This window comes from Dermacentor andersoni, chromosome 1, assembly GCF_023375885.2.
Source record: "Dermacentor andersoni chromosome 1, qqDerAnde1_hic_scaffold, whole genome shotgun sequence".
Classification (NCBI taxonomy): Eukaryota; Metazoa; Arthropoda; class Arachnida; order Ixodida; family Ixodidae; genus Dermacentor; species Dermacentor andersoni.
Window position 1 is genome coordinate 236,784,043 of NC_092814.1, and position 23,612 is coordinate 236,807,654.

At 46.5% G+C, this 23,612-nt stretch overlaps 2 protein-coding genes across 3 annotated transcripts in view; one reads left to right on the top strand and one right to left on the bottom strand.

Annotated features, from left to right (window-relative positions):
- LOC126547913 (GTPase-activating Rap/Ran-GAP domain-like protein 3) overlaps positions 1–23,612 on the bottom strand; it is a 587,729-nt gene that overhangs the window by 444,830 nt on the left and 119,287 nt on the right. The window lies entirely within an intron of this gene.
- LOC140215300 (uncharacterized) lies at positions 13,869–15,172 on the top strand. The gene has a single exon (XM_072285927.1). It carries the CDS (start codon positions 13,915–13,917, stop codon positions 14,791–14,793), a length of 879 nt encoding a protein of 292 aa, XP_072142028.1. The 5' UTR covers positions 13,869–13,914; the 3' UTR covers positions 14,794–15,172.

The window sequence follows — 23,612 nt, forward strand, 5'->3', positions numbered from 1 at the left end:
CACCTTCAGCTGTCAAAACCTTCGCGACACCGAGCTGTTCAATTTTCGAAGTGTCCAGTATGTGACGCAACCACATTCAACCCAGTGTATGAGAGCCTTAAAGAACATTTATCTTCACACCTGCGTGTCACTTTTGTATATGAGACATGCCGTTCTCCTACGCGCATGCTTCGCAGATAATGAACCGAACCATTATTGCGCGGTTAGAGTAGGCTCACTTTCATTTGACTCGCCCTCGTACATTAGAAATGCAAAGATACAATGGGATATACAAATGCGAAAATACGGCTTGATAAAGGACAAAAAAGTGTCACTGGAAACAAAGTTCACTGCATGTATACACAAAACCTCGCAACAAGATATTTAAGTATAAGTCTCCAATGAGTCTGTGTATGTAAGAAAAAGTAACTGTGTATAATGCGTCAAACAAGGCAAATAAAGATGTTGCACAATCATAGATTCCCAGAATCCTAGATTCCGCCCCCATTCCATCCACTCTCCCCGATGTATTGCGCGCGACGGAAGGCTGCGCGCTTGCTTCCCGCTTTTCTTCTTTGCGAACACAAGACTGAGCCACCATCGTCGGCTCACCCATTCCACCTCCCCTCCTACGCTTTCACTCGCACATACAGCATGCAGCGCGTGGTCACGATGTTATTACCCTTGGACTTTATACGAAACATGAGGGCGACGGTGACGGTCGGAATGCGGCTGGAGTGTCCATATAATTGTTCTCGCAATAATACAATAAACGTATCCGGCAACTGAAGCGTCCCGTCGCCCATTACTTTCCGCAAAAGAAGTATCAAAATCGAACTTTCACCATGCGACAATTCGCTGCGCCGTAACAACGTATTTTTTTTCTGTGGGGCGGAGGCACCGAAATGAAAAAAAAAAAAAAGAAACGCATAGGAAAGTATGTTGGTCAGAATCGAATGCCTACTTCGGGCACCTAATGGGGCTACGGAAGGAATGCCGAAGAAAACATGAGACGCTTGGTCCACTGAGAACCATACGCATACTGCTCAGTATCCTACACCGGCGAAACAAGACTTTCCGGAAAGGTTCCGCTCAAGGAACGCGGTGCAATCCTTCGATTCCCCACAGTGATGGCAGCGAGCGACCATTGTTTTTTTTTCTCGTCTGCTAGCCAGAAAGCGTCCAAAACTCTGTCAGGTGAAAATCCACTCGGCCAGAGCAAACCGATCGCGCACCGTAGTGCACCGCGCCGTAGTCGGGGCCATACGAGAAAAACGTATGCGCTCTGGCTGGCTCTGGCAGCCCGCGGGTAGCGTAGCGAGAACAAAAAAAAAAAATTGAAGCGGCTCAATGTGACCTCGCGAATAAAAGTCAAAGTAGAAAAAATAAATAAGAACGTAGTTACTTCGGCTGGCTTTAGTGTCTTGACATGGATGTTCTGGCGTAGGTTAAAAAATATGTTGATATTTTTTTATGTGACATGACGGCACAAATGAACCACCCCAACGCTTCGTCTCATTGGACCTCACTGCGTGCTTTGTCAACTCGTCTGCCACTGCTTTGATTTGGCTTGTCTCATTGTATGTTCCGATGTAAGACTTTAGAAAAGTCAATGAACCTTTGGCGTCAAATGTTTATAACAACATTAAACCCACAAAGTTCCGCAATTAAAAATCTAAAGCACAACTTTGGAAATGTCAATGCACCTTTCACATCAAGAGCTTATGAGATTTATACCCATAAAGTTTCGCAATTGATATCCATGCGCTCCATAGATTCCGTGGCCTCAGTGAGATTCCGCGGCGAGCCCGCTCACCATCAAAGTGCCCTTGAAACTTTGTGCTCGGATGGGACTGCTTGGCGTTATGTGACTCCCGGTGTATGGGCGTGGCCACGAAATCCAGCCCGAGTTCGCATTCTTCGAGGTCAGATGTCTTTTCGAGCGCCAAAAGGCATGCTAGACAAAATCTAGAGTGATTTCCGGCGCCGGGGGTCGCTTTGGTTGGCGGTCCATGGACAGCCCGAAAAAATTTCGGGGGGGGCTGAAGCCCCATAAGCCCCCCCCCCTGGCTACGCCCCTGCCGCTACAATATTAATTTCGCACCAACGACGCCAAGTCTCGTCAAACCATCACGGCGCGAACGGCATTGGTTGAGGCGAAGGCGCTTTAGGTTTTCTTTCATCAGCAGCGAGAGCAGGCGTTCCAGACCTTAATATTTAATCCGAGACGGCGCGCGAAGGGGGGCGCTGATCGCGTTCGAAGCACGGGGGCAAGTGGAAGCGGCCGACCGCGTGATCGCACGCCCGCGCGCACATCCTTCGGCGCATATTTCCCCTGGCGCTTCTAAATCAAACGAATCGCGCGGTCTTGCCGTGCGCGCGCTACTTGGATGCTCCCAGAAAAGTGGCGAGCGCGGCGCATCAATCAGGCCTCGCGGCGATGGCGCGCGTCGTCGCTGTCGCCTTTTTTGTTTTTCTGTTTCGCTTGGCACGAGCGTCGTTGCTCCAGCCTTTGATAGGCTGCTGTCACCCTCCACATAACATGGCGGTGGACTCGACGTCAACCGAGCAATTACATGCCCACGTTAGCGGCGCGAGGAGGCCTGCGCGCGCGTGCTGACTTCATGTACGAATGTGTATGGCAAAGAAGCCTCACTTACGGCACAAGATTCATATTATTTTCGTATGGAATGCCCGCTTTTGAAAAAAAAAATTATATATATATATAGCGCAACTCCTTTCCATGCGGTTCTAGTTAAATAGCTCTGACTGCGAGCACCGCTGTGGACTTTGCCCTCCTGAAATGGCGTCGACGAGCTGGCGAGGGTGAAGACTGCTGCTGTTGGATAAACCGTTTTATTAGTAATAAAACAAAAGGAAACAAATATTCTCTTTCGTCGACCGAGGCCCCCCTATGTCAACTATAAAAAAAACATATTACGGTTACAATTTGTACACGCACACTGACGACTTTACGTTGCACCCAACATTTATAGCTTCCCTCGGACTGGCATCAAAGTATTTTGCTCGGCAGCATATCCCGCACAGCTACGAACAACGCCGCCAGCATCTGGTTGTTAACAAGTGGTTTATCGTGATTTACCTACGATATATATGTGGCTTCGACCAATGGGCGTGCGCCCAGGCATGTGTGACGTTGCACAGCATTGGGGAAACATGGGAAAGGCGGGAGATGGAAGTTGAAGACGATGAGCAAAACGAGAACAAGGTAAAAGCGCGAGCCAACGTTTCGACAAGTGGACTTTTTCAAAAGACACGGCCACTTGTCGAAGCTCTGGCTCCCGCTTTTAGCTTGTTCTCGTTTTGCTCATCGTGTTGCACGGCATTGCACTCCGTCACTGAATTCCCAGTGGGCAATGGGCACACTTCTGCGTTGCTGGCTCAGCGCACAGCGCAACACTTATCGAGACCTGCTCAAGGTACCTTTCTCTAAGACTGACGGATCAGCGCTTGTGTCTTCTGTCGTGTGGCGCTCACAGCGTGCTATCGGGACCGACTCCAAACACCCGTAAGGACCTGTTGCGCGAGTTTTCGCTCGCCGTTGTTTATTGACAGGTACGACTGTGTTTGCTTACAACGTATTCAACTGAAATATTAATGTTGCAAGCCTAAAGTGCGCCTAATTAAAAGAACAAGAACTTCAGCCTTCAAGGTCACCACACTGTAAAATAATTTACACCCTTAAAAGTGAAAAAGGGTGTAAATTATTTTACATTCCAATGTGCCCTAAGTTCAATGTATACGTTGACATGCGAGTAGCTCACTTATTCCGCTCTTCCTCTCCCTTAACACTGAACAGCACTGCGATAATATTTGTAATGAACGTACGCCACGGATCATCATGCCTTGGACGATTGGACGATCCTTGGACGATTGGGACAGCTCTGCTTGCGCATCCTGCAAGACGTCTTAACCTTCCTGCGATATCGCGTGAGCTTGGGTGCGTTCTTTGTTTGTCATTTCCTTTATCGTGGAGTAGAATGAGGTTAAGCAATCTCCCCAAAGGTTTATTCAAAAGTCTGCATCCTTTTCTCGGGAAGAGTAGGTGCTTTACTTTACCCGAACTCGTGCCACGCATAACTTGATCCTGCAATGTTTAGCCCATGCAAAATCACCACAAAACTAATAGGTGACTAGAAAGCACTTCGCCGGTGCAGATGTTCCCGTGCTTCCTGTGATATTGCAAACCACCTTGAACATCAACCTCTGCAATTAAGCCCGGCGCAGGAACCTGCAGCAGCCCCATTAATAGGTCACAGGCAACTATTCAGCCTCTCTTATTTTATGTATTCGTCACCGATATGCTTGTGAATATGATCTGCTCTATCGCTTAACAGATTTCAGACGCAGTGAATTTCATCTTCAGTAAAGTTCGGTGAATTCAAGGGTAAAAGTTTGTGAATGAGATTACGGAAAAACTTTGAAAAGGTTGAAATAAGTAAAATGTAAGCATTGTTTAAAACACCGCAGCGAGAAGCTGACTTTGTCTTACACGCCGAGATTACTAGTTGAGGTTTGGCTATGCACAGACGTGCCTTATAGTTTAGGGAACCCAGACCATGCATATCGTGTTCCTCACTTGTGCAGACAACAAGGCAAGATTCTTTTTTTTTTTTTGCAACATATTACAACGCGCTATTACTAGAGTTTCAAGCATTAGAAATCGGTGAGAAAGCTGCCTGAATCTTCGGTAACTTGAGTGAAACCTTTAGCAAGATAATTTTTTGACATGACTATAGCTACTACACAATAAATCGGCACAATTAAGGTGAGACTTCAGGCGACAGGCCAGAAGGCGCGCCCCAGAAAAGGCTATCGGACAGAACATAGGCACTCAGCAGCGAATCAGTCGTTAATAAACTGTGAAAACTGGTAGGCATTATCGGTACGCACTCAAGGAATAGCACTTTACTCAAGAAAGCCACCCACCGCGGTTCGGCACAGTAACAACTTCAATTTCGGAACCACACAGTAATATGTCATTACTGTTTGTGCACACCACACCCCCTTTCCCCTTGTTATTTTCTGCCTTTCCCGCAAGGCTTCTGCGAAGGAAGACTGCTGCAATTGCTGGAGCCGAAAATATATATACATATATATAGAGAGAGGTTAATATTGTGTATCGCAAGGTACACCATCAGGGAATCACGCAGTGTTCATCAAGAGAGTTCCACGAGATCCCTCTGCTGATCTGGGAAAGGCGGCCGAATACAGCAGGCGATCACGGCCAAACTCCCCGACGCATGAAACCCCCTCGTACGAATCAATACGAGTTCAATCTCGCCTTCTCCGAGCCAGCTACATTACCCGACGCCACCAGCAGCGTACACGAATGGCCAAAGAGTGCAGACACATCAAGTATGCAAACGGCCGCCGGTTGCCGCACTGCAGCCGCGGGCTGCACAGTGACCATTTCAACGGGGCGCGGTAATGCGCGGCTACCGACCCGCTCTCGTCATTTACGCTCAGCGCCCATCGGGCCACAAACAATGGCGGTGCCCCCCACACAGGCCTTGCATTCGGCGGGCACCACGTAATGCCGGCCACAGCCAGCGGCGAGTCGGACAGAAATCCACTTTTGCTCGGTGGAAACTTTTCGATCGCCCACGAGTCCTCGCACCTTCTTTTATTTCCCCGCTCCGCGATCCCGGATGTTTTATATGACAGTGGCAGTGGTGGCCACATTTCTAGCCTAGGTGAAGGGGAACGGTAGAATCGTACAGGACAACGCTGAAGATGTCGGAAGAAGGTGTTGGGGAAGGAGAGAAATATAAATACATTCCGGGAATTTCGTTACTTCTTCAGCCGTGATAGGCGTACTAATTTACCATCATTATAAGAAAAAAAAATGCCGATGGTGTGAACACCTGCTACTCGGATAGAGCGAAAATGACAGTATCCGTAGTTCTGGTGGTGGCGTAGCTACGTTTATTGTGATAATGCATACATTATTTAGTGTGGATACTAGCTGTTCTCTCGTGGGAAAGGGTTAAATAGCCGCAAAAATTGAAGGACGAGATGCACGAACGACGAGACATGGCGAGATACTGTGCACATAAACGAATAAAGAAAGAAGCAAACATGGATCCGAAGAAATAGCATAATAAATATGTAAAAAAAACTAACATCGTTTCGTTAAGGTAGCCCAACGAGCCACGGAAGTTATCTGCATCACTGCTGCTGTCAGCCGCATACAGGCGCGAGTTTTGCGTGACCCGCCGCCCGTAGCTAATGACTTATAGGTCGGTCCGGTTTCGGCGGCCGCAATTTGACAGGAGGTGTAATGCACGAACGCTAGTATACCATGTATTGGCTTCACGTTACCGAGCCGCAGGTGATCAAAATTAATCCGGAGCCCAATGCACTACCTCCCAACGAGATCGCAGTCCTGGCATGTACGAAGCCCATAGGTTTAATTTATAACCAGTTCTGCGTAAGTCTGTATACACGCTCTTGTGTCAAAGCTACCCGCTGAACTTATCTCTGCGAGATAAATCGGAAGCCTTCAACGCAAGAAGTTTAGTACATAGCCACCACGTCACAATGCGTGCTACCGTCGTTCGCCACAAGCCTTCTTCGAGAGTTGGCCAAAGGGACGTTGCACATTTCGGAGACGTCGCCTGCCAAGTGTGTGAGCCTAACCACACAGTCTGTATTTGCACTTCCCGTAGATGTCATTTGAACTATTGCTTGAATGATTTCAATGAACCGGCCGTGTGCAGATGAACCTAGCTGGATGGCGAATGGTGGAGGCAAATCCGACCTTTCTGTGAGGCAGTACATTCATGCGGATACCGACGTCTGCCACGAAGCTGCATTCCTGAACATAAACAGGGTATAGTCGCAAGATATAACTGACAGAATTCTTCCGAAAGGCTCAACATAACTGAAAATTAACGGATAGAACTGATTCTTACACTGGGTCTTATTTGTGTAATGCACGTGACCTTCAGTAACCAAAGAAAGAAATTGAAAAAGGCAATAGGCCTAGAATGTTTGCAAGCCCCCCGCCCCCTTTTCTTTTCTCGTCATAAATGCCCCAAGAGACAGCCATGGGGAAAACGCCCACACAGAACCTGTGCGAAAAATACGAAGCTAAGCTGAGAAACTCTAAGGAGCCAAAATAATAATAATAATAATAATAATAATAATAATAATAATAATAATAATAATAATAATAATAATAATAATAATAATAATAATAATATTATTATTATTATTATTATTATTATTATTATTATTATTATTATTATTATTAACAACACACAGATGTTGAGCTCTCTATACTCTTATGAAGGCACATTTCAGAGCGCAACAAGGATTCATTAAACGAACACTTCAGCTGCGCTTGCCATTCTAAAAAGAATGGGGGCAGAAGACACTAGAAATAAATACAGAGAGAGAGAGAGAGAGAGACGTACTTGTAATTATGAAAATAAAACAGCAGCTTCAAAAGAAACTGAGCCTACACACTAAATTATGAAGAAGAAATGAACCAGTAGCGAAAAAGACAGCAATAAATATTCCTTCTTCCGGCAGTTTGTATAGCTCAGTAGTTCTCTTTGTCCTTCATATTTTACGATCAGGCGCGCAAACAGTTGAGAAGCAGTATATATATGTATACAGTTAAAACTCCATCTAACGAAACCCGATTTTACGAAGTTCCCGATCTAACGAAGGAATTTCCATTCCCCGGCAGGTACGCATAGGGTTCAATGTTGTCACCAACCCGACTTAACGAAACTAACTTGTCCGAACTTGATTTAACAAAGCTTTTCCTGAAAAAAAAAGAGCGATTTTGATGCAGACGGGTTTTTCTTCGAGCGTGCGTTCTATATTTACAAAGCTATTGCGTTAAAACATATAGGTGCCATGGTGACGGCGCTATATCTTTATTTTGACGAGGCTACATGCCGCACCCATGCGCGGAACTGCGGTCTCAACAACGCCTCGGTATGGACCGCGGTGGTTGCTCTACTTAATTCATGGTTTATGCGAAAAATTGCTGGATTAGTTGCGAATACAATGCCGCGGTAGCTTTTGCGCGTCACTACGTTACAATTTCAGATTTCGAAGGACAGAAACTGTCATTTCCCGTTTTTACGAACTTCCGATTTAACGAAATAATTCGAGCGTGGTTCTCACTTCATTAAATCAAGTTTCGACTACACACACACATATATATATATATATATATATATATATATATATATATATATATATATATATAGATATAACACTGTTCAAGTTTTGTTGTTGGTCTATAGGTCTACGGGAAATGAAGGAAGGAGGACAGGAACTCGACATCGCGGACCTTGTATCTTGTATCTACATACAAGCACGAGCCGCGTTTCGTTTCCACGCATCGTTACAGCGAAACAGTTCCGCGCCTGATAGCGACAGCGAAAGGAGCACAACAAACGCTTGCTATTTGGGCAAGACATATGGGAAATCCAGCCAAGCATGGACCACAATCGATGGGCCTCGGTGCAGGCGGCGTAGTGGTCGACAACAATTGCTCAGCCTCCTGCGGGGCTCCTGCCTTATTTGTCCGGCTGCCGTCGCCACGCTTCAATATGACAGCAGTTTCAAGCGCAATAAGAAACGACAGCACGCTGCGATGCCTTGCCCCTTGCTGTAGCAGCACAGCGTGTGTGCGCGCGCACCGCCCCGAGGCAAGGCGCTCCTGCGAGGAAGCTCGCATCGCGCGGGCTGAGTCTTTCGAGGAAACCCCAAAAGACGGTCTCTTAATCCCTCCGTGAATCAGAAGTAGAGGGGGAAAAAAATCGGTCTTTCTAGCTGGCCAGGTGCGAAAGGTTTCCTCGGGCACGGATCGGGCTTGACTGAAAAGCAAAACCGCACTGAACCCCCTGTACAGCTTCGTTCGTGAACGTCAGGCGCGCGCAGCAAATGAAAAATGTCACTGAGCATGTGTTGAGCTCCGCGAGCGCGCTATGGATGCGCTTACGGCATACGCGGGCGCAACTGCCCCGTCAACGCACACCGACGCCCTCCCACGCGAACCCAGGCTCTTTCACGGCAGCACATTTAAACAGGAACACTATCGGTGCCCAAGCACTGCGCACTCCCCGCCTACGCAGCAGCCCGCCCGTGGCGAGCGCGGCTTTCGAAGGGACACGAGAGCCCCGCCGGTTGGGCGCCCTCTTCGTCAAATATACGCCCTCTGCGACGAAATACCCGTCGGAGGCGCGTGTTGCATTGTCGTGGATCTCCACAAGACCCAAAGAACGCGTGCTTCGCAGGGATTGTGCCAGGAGGCTGCGAAACTGCGCGTGGTTCTTGGGTGAAAGGCAGCCCCCCGCCCCCGTGCTCCACCAAAATAAACCAAAACACTAGAGCACCATGAAAGTATAAAGCCAATGCTTCGATATTCTGCAGCAAATGATACACGTGCACTACGGAACCGAAAATAAAATTTCAAAAGAAGAAAAAGAAAACTAAAAAACCGAGTTACCTGTGTTAAGGCAACGGATACTGAAGCCCGTGTGTTGCCGTGTGTTGCCGCTCCTTAACGCTAAGGTGGCTGCCTAATTACCGGGCAGAGTGAGGCCTTACTGCTCTGGTGCTGTGGAGCGTGTCTTTGATGATCACATTTTCTTCTTGCTCTGTACTTTCTTTAATTTCTATGCTCACTCTGACCACAACTTAATCATCATTCGGCAGGTGCTTTCTTTCTCTTCTGCATGTCCTGAGCGCTGTGTGCGTCTTATCTTCAGAAACAAAAGCCACAATTTGGTGTCAGTACTATTGATAGGATGATGATTATATTTCTTAAACAAAAGTTGAAATGGGAGAAGGTAAGATTGAACTAGAGTAAATTAGCACTGCGAAAAGAAATTGAACGAAGAAAAGTAGAGAAGCGAATGAGGAACAAAAGAAGAAACTAAAGATTATATAGTATATCAGAAGAAATAGACCTAAATGTGCTAAATTTGCTGTTTAGGGGCCTCGACCCTTGGGCACAGCGACAAGAAGGTTGGCGATGCCATCCAGGATTTTATTGCATGGTCAGAAAGATTTCATCGATAAAACCAGAACTTCTACTTTCACCCGCCATGGTTGCTCAGTGGCTATGGTGTTGGGCTGCTGAGCACGAGGTCGCGGCACCGAATCCCGGCCACAGCGGCCGCATTCCGACGGGGGCGAAATGCGAAAACGCGCGCGGTACTTAGATTTAGGTGCACGTTAAAGAACCCCAGGTGGTCGAAATTTCTGGAGTCCTCCACTACGGCGTGCCTCATAATCAGCAAGTGGTTTTGGCACGTAAAACCCCATAATTTTTTTCAGAACTTCATCTTTCGTTATATTTCTACAAAATCAATTAGATTACCCGCATTTCTGCTTTCATTTATTCCTTCATTCTGCTAAAATCATAAGCTAGAATCTACCGATTATTTCCCATATACTTATTCACAGTTTTTTTGTTACTTCTTATGTCTTTTTCTTATTGTTGAACAACCCGGTTGTTGGCCAAGTGTGCGTGTGCGTGTGTTCGTGTGTGCATGCGCGCGTGTTCGTGTGTGCATGCGCGCGTGTTCGTGTGTGCATGCGCGCGTGTTCGTGTGTGCATGCGCGCGTGTTCGTGTGTGCATGCGTGCGTGTGCGTGCGTGCGTGCGTGCGTGTGTGTGTGTGTGTGCGCGCGCGTGTGTGTGTGTGTGTGTGCGCGCGCGTGCGTGCGCGTGCGTGTGCGTGTGTGTGAGAATAAGAAAGGAAACCGAAGGGCCCGATTTTTATTGGTCATATCACAAGAAGCCAACAAACAGTGATACGAAGGGCAGCATATAGACAGCCCTATGCTCTCCTTCGTGTCGCTGTTAGCTTTTTATGATCTGACCATATATATATATATATATATATATATATATATATATATATATATATATATAATGCACTTATGTAATGCCTGCGTACGCTACATAACAACACGGCTGCTCCATAGGCATTCCACAACAAAACTGGAATGGCCCTATGCTTATACGTGATATCACGTTATACTTGAAGTCAGCATGAACGCGACCTGAGCGACAGAGCACGCAACTTGGGCCGCTATAACGTAAAGCTAGTTGAAACTGTGTCTGTTCCAGTTCTGCCATTTGAATGAATGAATTAATGAATGAATCTTTATTACCCATTGAAGAGGGAGGATGGTGTGAAAAACAGCCGTAATTTGCCCTCCACTAATGGCCAAATATTTCCAGGCCACGCTTAGTTTGTCTGTTTGTCACGCGATGTCATAAAAACTGCGAAAACTCCCCATCTCATTTAACGTGTGGACACCGATTTATCATAATTAGACGAAACAATAAAAAGTGTTTCCGATTCTACGCCATTTTCGCCATTAGCACTCAGGTATTGGTCAAAAGCCAGCCGGTACTTATACTGGCTAACCTCCCTGTCTTTCCTCCCCTTTGCCTCCCCCCTCCTCTCTTCTCGTGCTGCGCCCACTTCGCCTATCTGTAAGGTCACTTGATACGTGAAAGTGACGTGTATGTACTAAAGGTGCATTATTTTGTCGAACAAAACTGATTGTTTTTTAATAGCCAGAGAGCGTCCCGTTCCGAATTGATTAGATGATGGCGGGCTGCCGATCTCTATAGCACTGGCTGCACCCAGCTGTCGGCTAGAATGAATTTTTTTTATGCATAATATTTTTTATGTTCGTGGCGCTATAACGTTGTCGAGCCCTTTCGGCACCTATACGACATCGCTTTACCGACGCGTATTATTTCAGGACCCGTTTTTGCGTCACTGCTAACTCCCCGTTGCAGGCGGCCGCGGGTTTCGACCAGCCACAGCAAGCTAAGCGAGGGAAAGTGGACCAATCGCAGAAGCCGGCACCACCCTTCTCGCCGGGTTGTCTATACTATTCTCGCTTTGCTTGCACGGCCCAGCGAAAAACTCCCCACTTCTGCGCGCTCCTTGCCAGCCAATAAGACAAGAAAAACCTGACTAGGTAGGCTACGCTATTCACTTTGAAAGCAAACAAAAGTGACATCCTATGAACGAGGAGGCGTTGGACCGGGAGCTGTTCAAAGAACATCGCGGGACATCGCCCGATGCTTGCGTCAGGGTTTACGTAAAATTGACGTCACAAGATTGGAATAAAACCAGAACGGAATAGTTATACGTTATAGCTGGGGCACCTACATGTAAACAATAGAGGGCAGTGAATTTGAACGTTGTCCAATTTTCTGTTCTGTCTTGCACGACAAATTAGTTTAAGGACGTTGCTGGGTGAAATATTCAAGCCGTCTGTGTTCCCCTTCCGACTGAAACATTTCCTGTCTTTCGTTACGCTGTAGCAACAGGGCGTGCAACGAGCGTGTAATAGCTTAGCCATTCTTGGCCGTGGCTGCACGCAGGGTGGCGACACGCAAGAAGAGCGCGCACCTCGGGCTTAGCGGATGCTGCCGGTGGAGTGGAAGGGTAGCGCGCCCACGGCCGGGCAGCCGCAGAGGATGCGGTGTACGTGGCGGCATCCGTCCCTCTCGCCTGCGTCTCAGATGTGAGCACGCGTGCGCTCCTTGGCGAGCTGTGAATATTTTATCGTGCCAGGGCGACCGACCGAGAGTACTGCAGGCAGGAACGCGGCGAGATGCAGAAAAGCCTGGGTGCCATGGCTCATACTCCGCGGGGACTCTTCCTCCGGGGCCGGAATCGCGAAAAGGAAGGGCCCAAAACTCCCCGCAAGCTACGGCTTCCCCACGTGGGCCTTACACGACGGTGGCCTGCAATATGCACGAGTGCTCTCCCGGTCCGAGCCCGTTTAAAGCGTTATTTCGGCCAATGCAGCACAGCCCGAGGTGGCCTGCTTGCTCGGTCGCCTCGGATAACCATCATGCGGAGAGTGATATAAATGCTTCTCTTAACGGCGCCGTGTCGAGACTTGCTTGCGCCCCTTTCCACTGCCTGTCTTTTTTTTTCGTCCTGGCCGCAGCATCTTAATCTACGAGCGAGCTAAGAAGCCTGCTTCAGGGCAGCTCCGGGTCCAAGTTGTACAACGCTCTTGCCCGCGCCCTTCTCGAGGCCAGATGCTGACGCACCGACCATTGCAGCTCGCGCCGACAGTCCCAGCGTTTTCGCAGAGGTAGAGACTAGCGGGGCAGTGATGTGCGAATATGCAGCGATGCCACTAGAGAAAGAGGAGATGTACCAAAGTCAGCGGGTCCTTTTTGTCACCCCGTTCTCTATTTGATGCTCCGCACTGGCTCTACAGCGAACCGCTTGCCCACCTCTGCGCTTTGGACGAGGTGGTTGCGCATGAAGCCCACGTGTGCCCATGACACTACATGGTTTCTACTTTGCACTTGACCCACCTCTTTTGAACTCGCCTAACAAGCGCGTCGAATGAACTGAAACTTACTAGAACAGATAACGTTAAGATGGAATTCATTTAATTTACAACCGACATTTCGGTTATTCCATACAAATTTTCAGTTCCTTAGTGGGCTGCCTTCCCGACATTAGGTTACAATTTTGGTGAGAATACCATGCAAACATCAGAAGCCTTCATTTGCCCTCTTTGTGTCGCGTAAACTCGCCTTAAGCGTAGCCGACATACATCGTGTGTTCATTTTCAGTCCCAGTCTGCGGTTATGAATTGCGGGAGACAAGAAAGGGTGCAGTGGGGAGTTGGGGGTGGGAAGGGTACTGGGCGGGAGCATAAGAGTTATGCGAAAAAAACAGGAAGCAGAAAACGAGCACCAGAAGGGCAGCGGGGACGACGTGCTCGGCCGCCGTCGTTATACAAGACGGACGGCAGCTCGATCGTGAAAGCGTGCGTGACCGGGATATGGGCGAGTGGAGGGGCGTCATCGACAACAACCGAGGAGCCATCTATAAAAGACCATCACCAACGCGCGGCACTCTGTGGGCTCGGTCGCTGTGCCACGATGCACTCATCTAAGCCGTTCGCCTTCGCTGCGCAGGTCAGTAATCAGTATTGTCTTTTCACAAAAAAATCAAGTAACTACTGTCTCCTGCAGCTACCGAGCCCACAGTGCTGCCTTTCGATTGTTGTTGAATGTTATGATGTAGTACGTACCTTGTTGCTGTTGGCTGGTGATATCGAGTCAAACCCAGGTCCCGACACTGTACTCGCAGAACTAAAGAAGCTGTCTACTGGTCAGTCACAACTACTCGCCGAGGTTCAAGGCCTTAGAAACCAACTAACAACTACTGAACAGGCTATATCTGACCTCAGTAACAGATTATCCAACCTAGAAACTCGCTATCAAGACCTGGTAACACTACGCACCGACATGGATGCGATCTGCACTAACACCACCCAAACAGCCAAAGATATCAAAGGAATAGAAGCCCGCCTGGATGACGCCGAAAATCGCTCGCGACGAAACAATTTAATTTTCTATAATATCACAGATAACAATGCATCGGAAAACTACGCCCAATCTGAAGAAACTGTCCTGCGCCTCTGCCGTGATCACTTAGGTCTAACCATTGACCCAAAAGAAATTGAACGGGCTCACCGTCTTGGGCGCCATTCTTCTGGGCGCTCTCGCCCAATTATAGTCAAACTGACATTTTTTAAAACCAAACAGCTAATTCTTTCAAATGGCCGTAAGTTAAAAGGGACTGATTACAGCGTCGGGGAGGATTTTTCACGCCCTGTCCGAGATGCGCGAAAGCATCTAGTTAGATTTGCCAAAACTAAAAACACAAAATTTTCCTTGCGCTACAAAACATTATTCATCGGTCCGAAACAGTACGCATTCGACGAATCATCGCAGACAGTAAAAGAAATCTCATAGCATACGGTTCATCGTCGTGTAACTAAACTTCCTGGTAGCAGCCCTCGTGGTAAACTTCCAAATCTTTCTTTTTCTATTATTTTCACAAACATACGCAGTTTCCTCCCCAAACGTGAACACATCTGTAATCTTGTTTCATCATCTTCCAGCAACATACTTGTACTAACTGAAACGTGGCTAACAGATGACGTCACTGATACGGAAGTTCTTGCCAATCTACCTAATTTTAAAGTTTTCCGCAAGGACCGCAAGGGCTCCAGAGGAGGAGGTGTTCTCATTGCCACTAACCAACAATTGCCTTGTTCTGTTATTAATATCCAATCAGAACTTGAAATACTATGGGTAATCTGCCGTTCCGCACCTCAAACCGTCATACTAGGTGTCTGCTACAGAGCCCCCTACAGCTATCCACAATTTTCTTATTACCTAAATGATAGCCTAAATCAACTTACTACTACACATCCCAACGCGCGCATTCTTCTTTTTGGCGATTTTAACTTCCCGTCTATTGACTGGCAGAACTTCACACCAACAAGCAATGAAGAAATAACTAACTTCCTTGACGTCTGTCTAAATTTTAATCTCACACAATTAGTAAAAGAACCTACACGCGTCGTACGTGATTCGTCAAACATCTTGGACCTTATACTAACTAATCACCCTGAAAGTTTAGCGAATCTTACTTATCTCCGCGAAGTTAGCGACCACAAAATTATACATGCTACTTTCACCTTCATCGCGGAATCGCGCCAAACGTTCCACAAAACAATTCGCCTTTATGACAAAGGCAATTACAATGAAATGAACAACCAATTGCTTGCTTTTTTTCCAGAATTCGAAAGAGATTTTCATGACCGATCAATTGAGGACAACTGGCTTACTTTTAAAACCAAGCTTGCCGAACTAACATCCAAATTCATTCCCACCATTACATTTCGTGCCAATCATAATAAACCATGGTTCACAAAGTCCTTAAAAATGCTCGAGAACAAGAAAAAACGACTTTTCCGTGCAGCAAAACTAAACCCAAGCGAATGCGCATGGAATAAATACTACGAGGCCGAGTCAACGTATTTGCGGTCCATTTCTAATGCCAAACATGCATTTTTTCATACTGACCTGCCGAAGATCCTAAGCAATAATCCCAGAAAGTTCTGGCAAGTTCTAAACCCTGATTATGCGCCTATCATCACACTTACCGACACGCATGGCGAGGAAGTGAGCGACGTTGAGTGTGCAAATATATTTAACACTGCATTTTCATCTGTCTTCACAAACGAAACTGATATGCCAACATTTGTCCCAACTTCCCAACCAAGATCGCTCATGCCACCAGTCACATTCGCTGCACACGGCATCACCGGTATCATTGAAAATATTAAGATGTCATCTTCTGCAGGTACTGACGAAATCACCAGCAAACTCTTAAAAAACATACGTCATGCTTCTTCAGAGTACTTATCATTACTGTTCACACAATCACTCTCCACAGGTAGCATACCCAGCGATTGGAAGGTGGGGAAGGTCGTTCCGGTCTTCAAATCAGGTAACAAAGAATCGCCCCTTAATTATCGCCCCATCTCTTTAACAAGTGTGCCATGCAAAATCATGGAACATGTAATCTATTCTTGCATAATGAACTTTCTCGACTCTATTAATTTCTTTCATCCTTCTCAACACGGCTTCCGTAAAAACCTATCTTGTGAAACGCAATTAGCTATTTTTGTCCATGACCTGCACATGGCCCTTGATTCTAACCTTCAAACTGACTCAATCTTCCTAGATTTCGCGAAAGCCTTCGACAAGGTTCCCCACGAGCGCTTGCTACTAAAACTTTCTTGGTTAAATTTGCATCATAACATACTGCAGTGGATAAAAGAATTTCTGGCAAACCGTACCCAATTTGTTCACGTTAATAATCAAACCTCTAGGTCTCTTGCAGTAACATCAGGCGTCCCGCAAGGATCAGTCCTTGGTCCCCTTCTATTTTTAATATATATTAACGACCTACCAACACAGGTCTCCTGTAACATTCGCATCTTTGCCGATGACTGTGTTATCTATCGCACAATCAGTAACCCCTCTGATCAACTAACTCTTCAAAGAGATTTAACTTGCGTCCAGGACTGGTGTAACCAATGGCTCATGGAACTAAACCCCGATAAATGCAAACTCATGTCATTTCATCGAAAACGTAATCCTCTCCTGTTCCCTTATACAATTTCGCACGTCACGATAGCATTAACACAGTCTTACAAATACCTAGGCGTAACGTTGTCTAACGATCTAACCTGGAACGCACATGTCACTAGAGTGATATCATCTGCTAACAGAAGCCTTGGTTTCCTAAAACGTCATCTACGTCTAGCGCCACCAAACCTAAGATTGCTTGCATACAAGTCACTCGTACGCTCTAAGCTGGAATATGCCTCTGCCATCTGGAGCCCTAACCAAAAATATCTAACAAACTGTCTAGAATCAGTGCAGAATCGTGCCACAAGATTCATCCATTCATGCTATTCATATAATGTCAGTATATCATCGTTAAAAGCAGAATCCGGCTTAACAAGCCTGACTTGTCGGCGTCGTATCGCTACTATGTACTTATTTCATAGGTTTTTTTACAGCTCACTTCATCATCCACCCTACATCAGCCCTCCTGCACGCATTTCTCTCCGCATTGGTCATCCCTTTCAAGTCGCCCGTCCACGTACGCACACTACCACGTTTGCCACATCATTCTTCCCACGTTCAGCCTCGGACTGGAACGGCCTTCCACACGACATCGCCGCAATCACCTGCCCATCGACGTTTTTGAACTGTATAATTAACATATTTACCAGCGAGCAAACTTGTACCTAAACATCTTTCCCTTGTGTATATAATTTATTTTAATAGCTACCCACCCCTTATGTAATACCCCCAATCCTGGGGGCCTTTAAGGTAATAAAGTGAAGTGAAGTGAAGTGAAGACCCGTGGCGGAGTCCGGCGCCGGGTTCAGGCCCCTCCCGGTGTCCGACGCAATTGGCAGGCCACACTCGACTTGCGGCGTGCGCGCACAAAGCACACAACGTCCGTCAGCTCACTGGTCGCGCACACAAAACCGCGCTCGCACACCGCCCCGCCGAAAAAAGAACGGCCCTCTTATACACTTGACTCGCGCTGACCTGCGCTGTCCTTCGCGAAGGTTGTTCACTCGTATGGCTGGTTTGGTCGCTGGCCATCTTAGTCACCTCACGTGGTTACCAGACAGATTGGGTAGAGCGAAGTCACGGCGTTATAGCCTTTGGGAAACCGGAAAGGTCTAAGGCATCCCGCCTCAAGTCAGAGATCTGGACAGGCGCATGGGCGCCTTAAAGAACCCGAGGTGGTCAAAATTGATTCGGAGTCCCCCACTACGGCCTGCCTCATAATCATGTCGTGGCTCTGGCATGTAAAACACCATACGTTTGCTTTCCAGGATCATAAATAAACTACATGCCGCAGGCAATTTTTTTAATTTAATGACTTATCTGACGTAATTTTTGTCGCATGTAGATTAACGAACCTAAGCCACTTTTGCTGTTCAGCTATTGTGTGTCAGCGTGTCAAAGTGTAACAAGCATATGTTCAAGCACCAAATGTCAGTATACAAACCAGAATTCGGTAACATCGATACAATCCCCCAATCGCTTTTTTTAATCAAATGCCTACGATAGTAGAAAAAAATTGCTTCGCAAGTAGAAATTAGTATAGCATAAATGGCTCTCTGTTTCAGATATAATAAAATAGAGATTTCATGGCAATCGGCTTGTGCTGTTTCGACATTGACGTAGGCTTGCTTCGTTTCGTAATTTATTTGTCAACGTTCTTGCTTTCTCAAAAGAACTGATAAAACCGGAAGGATGACATTCGAAAAAAAAAAAAAACGTAACTTGAACGACAAACTGTGCAACGTTTCCATAGAGCTTTTCTCACGCACTATGGTGACGGGAAGTCCCAGACGGTGCACTTGCAAGCGTCAGAGGCAATACTACCATTCAAAGCAGGACGCAGGTGCTCTGCGTATGCCTAATGTCGCGCCAATGAAGTTATAAGATGGAGCGGTTACCTCAGCTTGTCATATGGAAAATAGAATATGCAAGCTGAATATAAATGAGAATTCAGAGAAGCAGGTCTGTGAGATACCTGGCACACAGAGTGAGGGCACGATAGCGCTTAGTGCACAAACTGAGTGAGAACGATTGAATGACGGTATCTAAAGTGCGCTGAAGGGCAGACGCTTACTGCGCCTGAAAAACTTGATTCGTGTGAAGCCACATGTGTAGTAGGATGGACGTCTAACACTGGAAGGAAAATACTTTGATTGATTGATTGATTGATTGATTGATTGATTGATTGATTGATTGATTGATTGATTGATTGATTGATTGATTGATTGATTGATTTGAGCCAGCGCTAGTTCTTCATGGTGACCTCGAAAATTACCCTTCGTTCTTTTTACGTCAGTTCCACACGTGCTTTAAGGACACCATTTAGCTCACTGGAAGGCGCGCATAAGTGTTCTGCTACTTGTTTCATTCTTTATTTGGGCAAAACAAATTCGAGGTTTGCCCGCAAGGTAAGTCAGAAAGAAAATAACATGATCTTATTCGGCGAAACGCCAGCTCCTTTCTGCTAAAGCGGGAATTAAAAAAAGTGAAAGGAAAGCGCTCCCAAAAAGCTTTGTCTTGGCACCCATTTTATGAACAGGCTTGTTTTGCGTTTTTGTTCACTGGCCTTACATAACAGAAGATTGACGTATCCTGTGCTTTTTTGACTGTTTTACGAAAGACGGAATCTCCAGCTCACAACTATATAGACCAACCACTTAAGCTAGCGAAACGAGCCCGACAAGTCCTGTGAACTCTAAGGATCAATTTCGCTAACTACGTGCCATTCTAAACTGCTTCGTAATTCCAGAAAACTACCTCCGATTCCTGGAACCACCACTTCTGTAGTGGAGGCGCGCACAATCGCCATCATTTGTGGCCGAGCCGTAAGGGGAGCACCGGCGGTGCATCGACTGAGACGTAAGAAGGGAAGGTCTCTCACGAGAACCAGTCCAGGCGCTTCTTTCGCGTCTAAGGCACCCGAAGACTGCCTGCCCACTCAGAAGGTGTCCGCATAGCGAATTCTGAGGTATACTCAAGCACTGTCCAACACCCGAGATGGTGGAAGAAAGAACTAGGGAATGAAAAGATGCACCGTAATTAATACCACGTGCCACAGAAAATTGGAAGGGAGTCGGCAGCGCGGCCACGAGGACTGGAACGACGTGCGCAGAGCTAGCGCCCGAGCGGAGAGGATGCGAGAGAAACGCGCAAATTGGAGAAAGGAGGCGGATGACGCAAACGAACAAGCGAGAATAAAAGGGGGAAGGCAGGGGGCGGAGGAGGCCAGGTACCGGCGAATCACGCTAAGCCGAGTGGCGAATTATGCGTTTAATGGGCGAAACTCGAATTAAACTCGAATCATAATTAAGGCACGCGTGCGTGCGCGTTTCCGTTTTCTTTCGTTAAGAAACCCCTTCTCTTTTCTCTCTTCTTCCACCTGCGCCTTCGCTAGCCCGTTATCTTTCCGCTCCCGGCGCAGTTCCTGGACCGAGGTATATGATGGCGCCGCTTAGCGTTAATCGCAAAAACGCGGTTTGTTCCTGGGGCCTAATGCACCTGACCTGAGCGAGCCAGGTTCGTATGTTCAGCAACGGGTAGGACCGTGCTACAAACGCGGCTTCGGACTCTTTTTTCCCGTGTGGGAGCTTCTCGCGTTCGCTGCCACAATGTCCCGACATAGCCAACGCTCTTCGTATAGTTCGGTCTGTAGCAGTTTCTTTCTTCAAGACGTTAGGCAGGATAACGCGTCGTGACGCTTAAGCGCAAAAGCTAATTTTTTTTAAAGTTTCGGTGATAAAGATGCCGGAAACGCCACAAAATGACATCCCGTCACAAAACATGGTAGAGCATATAGAGGGTGTTTTTTTTTCTTTAGCTGCACCAAATTTTTAGAATTATTAAAATATAATTCACGGTAACGTTATGTTTACCATCAGAGTGTACGGAGCAATTGCCACACTGACATGCGTAATTAGCGCAGTTACGGCAATTAACTTTTTTAATTATCAACAATAGGTGGCTACAGCAAATAAGTACTTTGGGGCCCATACTCGACACTACCTATCCTAACGATGAAACTTTGAATAGCGCATTTCATGTGGGATCTACGCGAACGATTAGTTCCCCTTGGCAGTTTCCTTGAAACCGAAACTTGCTGGAAAAAGAGCGTTTGTGTCGTCGATGTCACCGCCCCGTCCGCCTTTCATCACGTCTCCGAGGTCACCGACGGTCCGGCCCCTCGAGCAGTTTGCGTTATCTCTTTTGCAGTCTGCGTCGTGGCCTAGCGTTTCGATGCCGGCAGTCCGCCAAATTTACTTCGTCATACTGTTGGGCGCCCGTCGGGGCGCAGCGACATCGACGACACAAGCGCTCTTTTTGCAGCAAGTTTCGGTTTCAAGGAACCTGCCGTGGGGAACTAATCGTTCGCGTAGATCCCACATGAAATGCGCTATTCAAAGTTTCATCGTTAGGATAGGTAGTGTCGAGGACGGGCCCCAATGTACTCATTTGCTTTAGCCACCTATTGTTGATAATTAGAAAGTTAATTACCGTAACTGCGCTAATTACGCACGCCAGTGTGGCAGTTGTTCTGTATCTAGAGGCCGCCAATCTGTACACTCGAATGGTAAACATAACATTACCGTGATTAATATTTTTCCAACTTAAAAAATTTGGTGCAGCTAAAAAGAAACACCCTGTATGTAGTAGCCAGATAATTTTTTATGCGTGTCGGGACGTATAGATATTTGTGGCATAGCGACAGAGGCTTCAATAGAGAGCCCGTCGCGAGCCTGTTGTCGCAACAAAGTCAATTTCGTCGTAACGGCAACAATTTATCTTGCAACACTTACAGCTCATTCCTACAAGAGCGCCGTTTTCACTGTGACGAGAGAACACTGTCATCCCGACAACAAGACATGCTCGCAACAAAAATGTTGCTTTTGTAAGTATATGTGCAAAAATAAAGAAGCAAACAAATAATGCGTACAGCGCAACTAGTCTACAACAACACTAGACGTCGACGAAAACTGGAAAAGAATGAGCTGATATGCGAAAACTGGCGGCTCAGGTTAAGCCTCTGTTGATCAACGGCAGCATAGCTATCAAATTTGTGTTTGAGATCAGTCCCTCCTTAACCCCTTGTTTGTGAGTTTATGTTAATTAGCTAATTTAGTTCCTGCACGAACGTTAGGCAAGCGATCAGAAAAACCAGACAGAATACGTTGGAGAAAGAAATTCAATAAAAAATGACAAAGCCAATATGCTCTCTGAATAGATCAGGTCTTAAAAAAAGTTCGGCAGCATGTTACACTGCTGTAACCCGCGAAGGCGAAAGCCTGCACGTGGTGATGCATTAAGTTATGCGATAGGAAGCGTCACACTTCTTGCAAGATATAACGAGCCGCAGTGTGAAGTTAAAGTATCGCGCTGTAGGTCGACCATGCCAGCACCTAATGCACTACCTAAAAGTTATTTCGTTCTTTCTTTCGTTCCCTCTTTCTCTTTTCTATCTCTCTTTTTCGTTCTTTCTTCTTTTCGTTTCTTCATTCATATTCAGCCATGGCATCTTTGCTTGCTTACGGGGGTATAAGCCATTCCTGATGATATTCTTTGCTTCACTTGACTAGACGCCGATTTTTTGGGTTATGAGCCATTGCAAAGAGCCACTTAATGCTTTCGCCTTAGAAAGCGCTACACATAATACTGGTCCACACATTCACAGCCTTACGAAGAAATAGACAATTAAGCTAGGGAAAGTATACGGAAAATTAAATGTAATGCCTAATTGAAGATATCGAAAAAATGTGAGGCACATCCCATGCGCTGTAGAAATCAATGATATGCAAACCATTTTGCAGACAGCTAGCTATCCAGCACTGTCTGTGGTCCTGCAAAGCATTACCAGATAGACTAACGTGTTATTTATGCATTCTATTAAGAGGTTTGTGTGATGGAGACAATAGATTAATACTGTGAAAATACAGAGCATGTGAAAGCAAGAAATAAATAGGCGTTAAACAAAAGCAAATTGCAATAAAAAACCCCTCTGAAGTCACAATAAAACTAGTCACTGTGCAAGAAAGAACTGTTATACATAGGTAAAATGAGACATTGAGCAATAACCTTGGTATTAGAAACCACTAAACAGCATTATAGGTGGTTAATATTACGTTTCTGAACGCCAACATGATCGCAAATGTTAGTAATACTGTCTGGCAGATCATTCCAAGGGAGCGGGCGTAAACTTCACAGGCTGACGCCTGTTATCCTTCGGCGTGTTCCATTGTGTGTGCTCCTATGCATTTATTTGTTAGCACCTCGTTCAGACTTTTTCAATAACTGTTGGTCTCACTTTCTATAACTGCTATTCGAAACTACACGGTTCAACACGGGGATGGAAAATCCGTCCTCTTCAATTACTTCGTCGTGTTAAATTTTCGGCAGGAATAGACAAATCCAGCATACGGGACGTTTCACATGCAATCATCATTGGGGATCAGTCGAGTGACGAGGCCGCCTATGTCTATCCTCTTTTCTGTTAGCCTTCGCCCCCCCCCCCCCCCCCCCCCCATATTCTTTTTTCGACTTTTTCTTTCGAACTTCTCAAAATGACGTTTTTTTTTTACCTCGGTCGAGCTCATTTTTACTTTGCCCAAGATAAAATCGGATTAAACTTTTGTGGG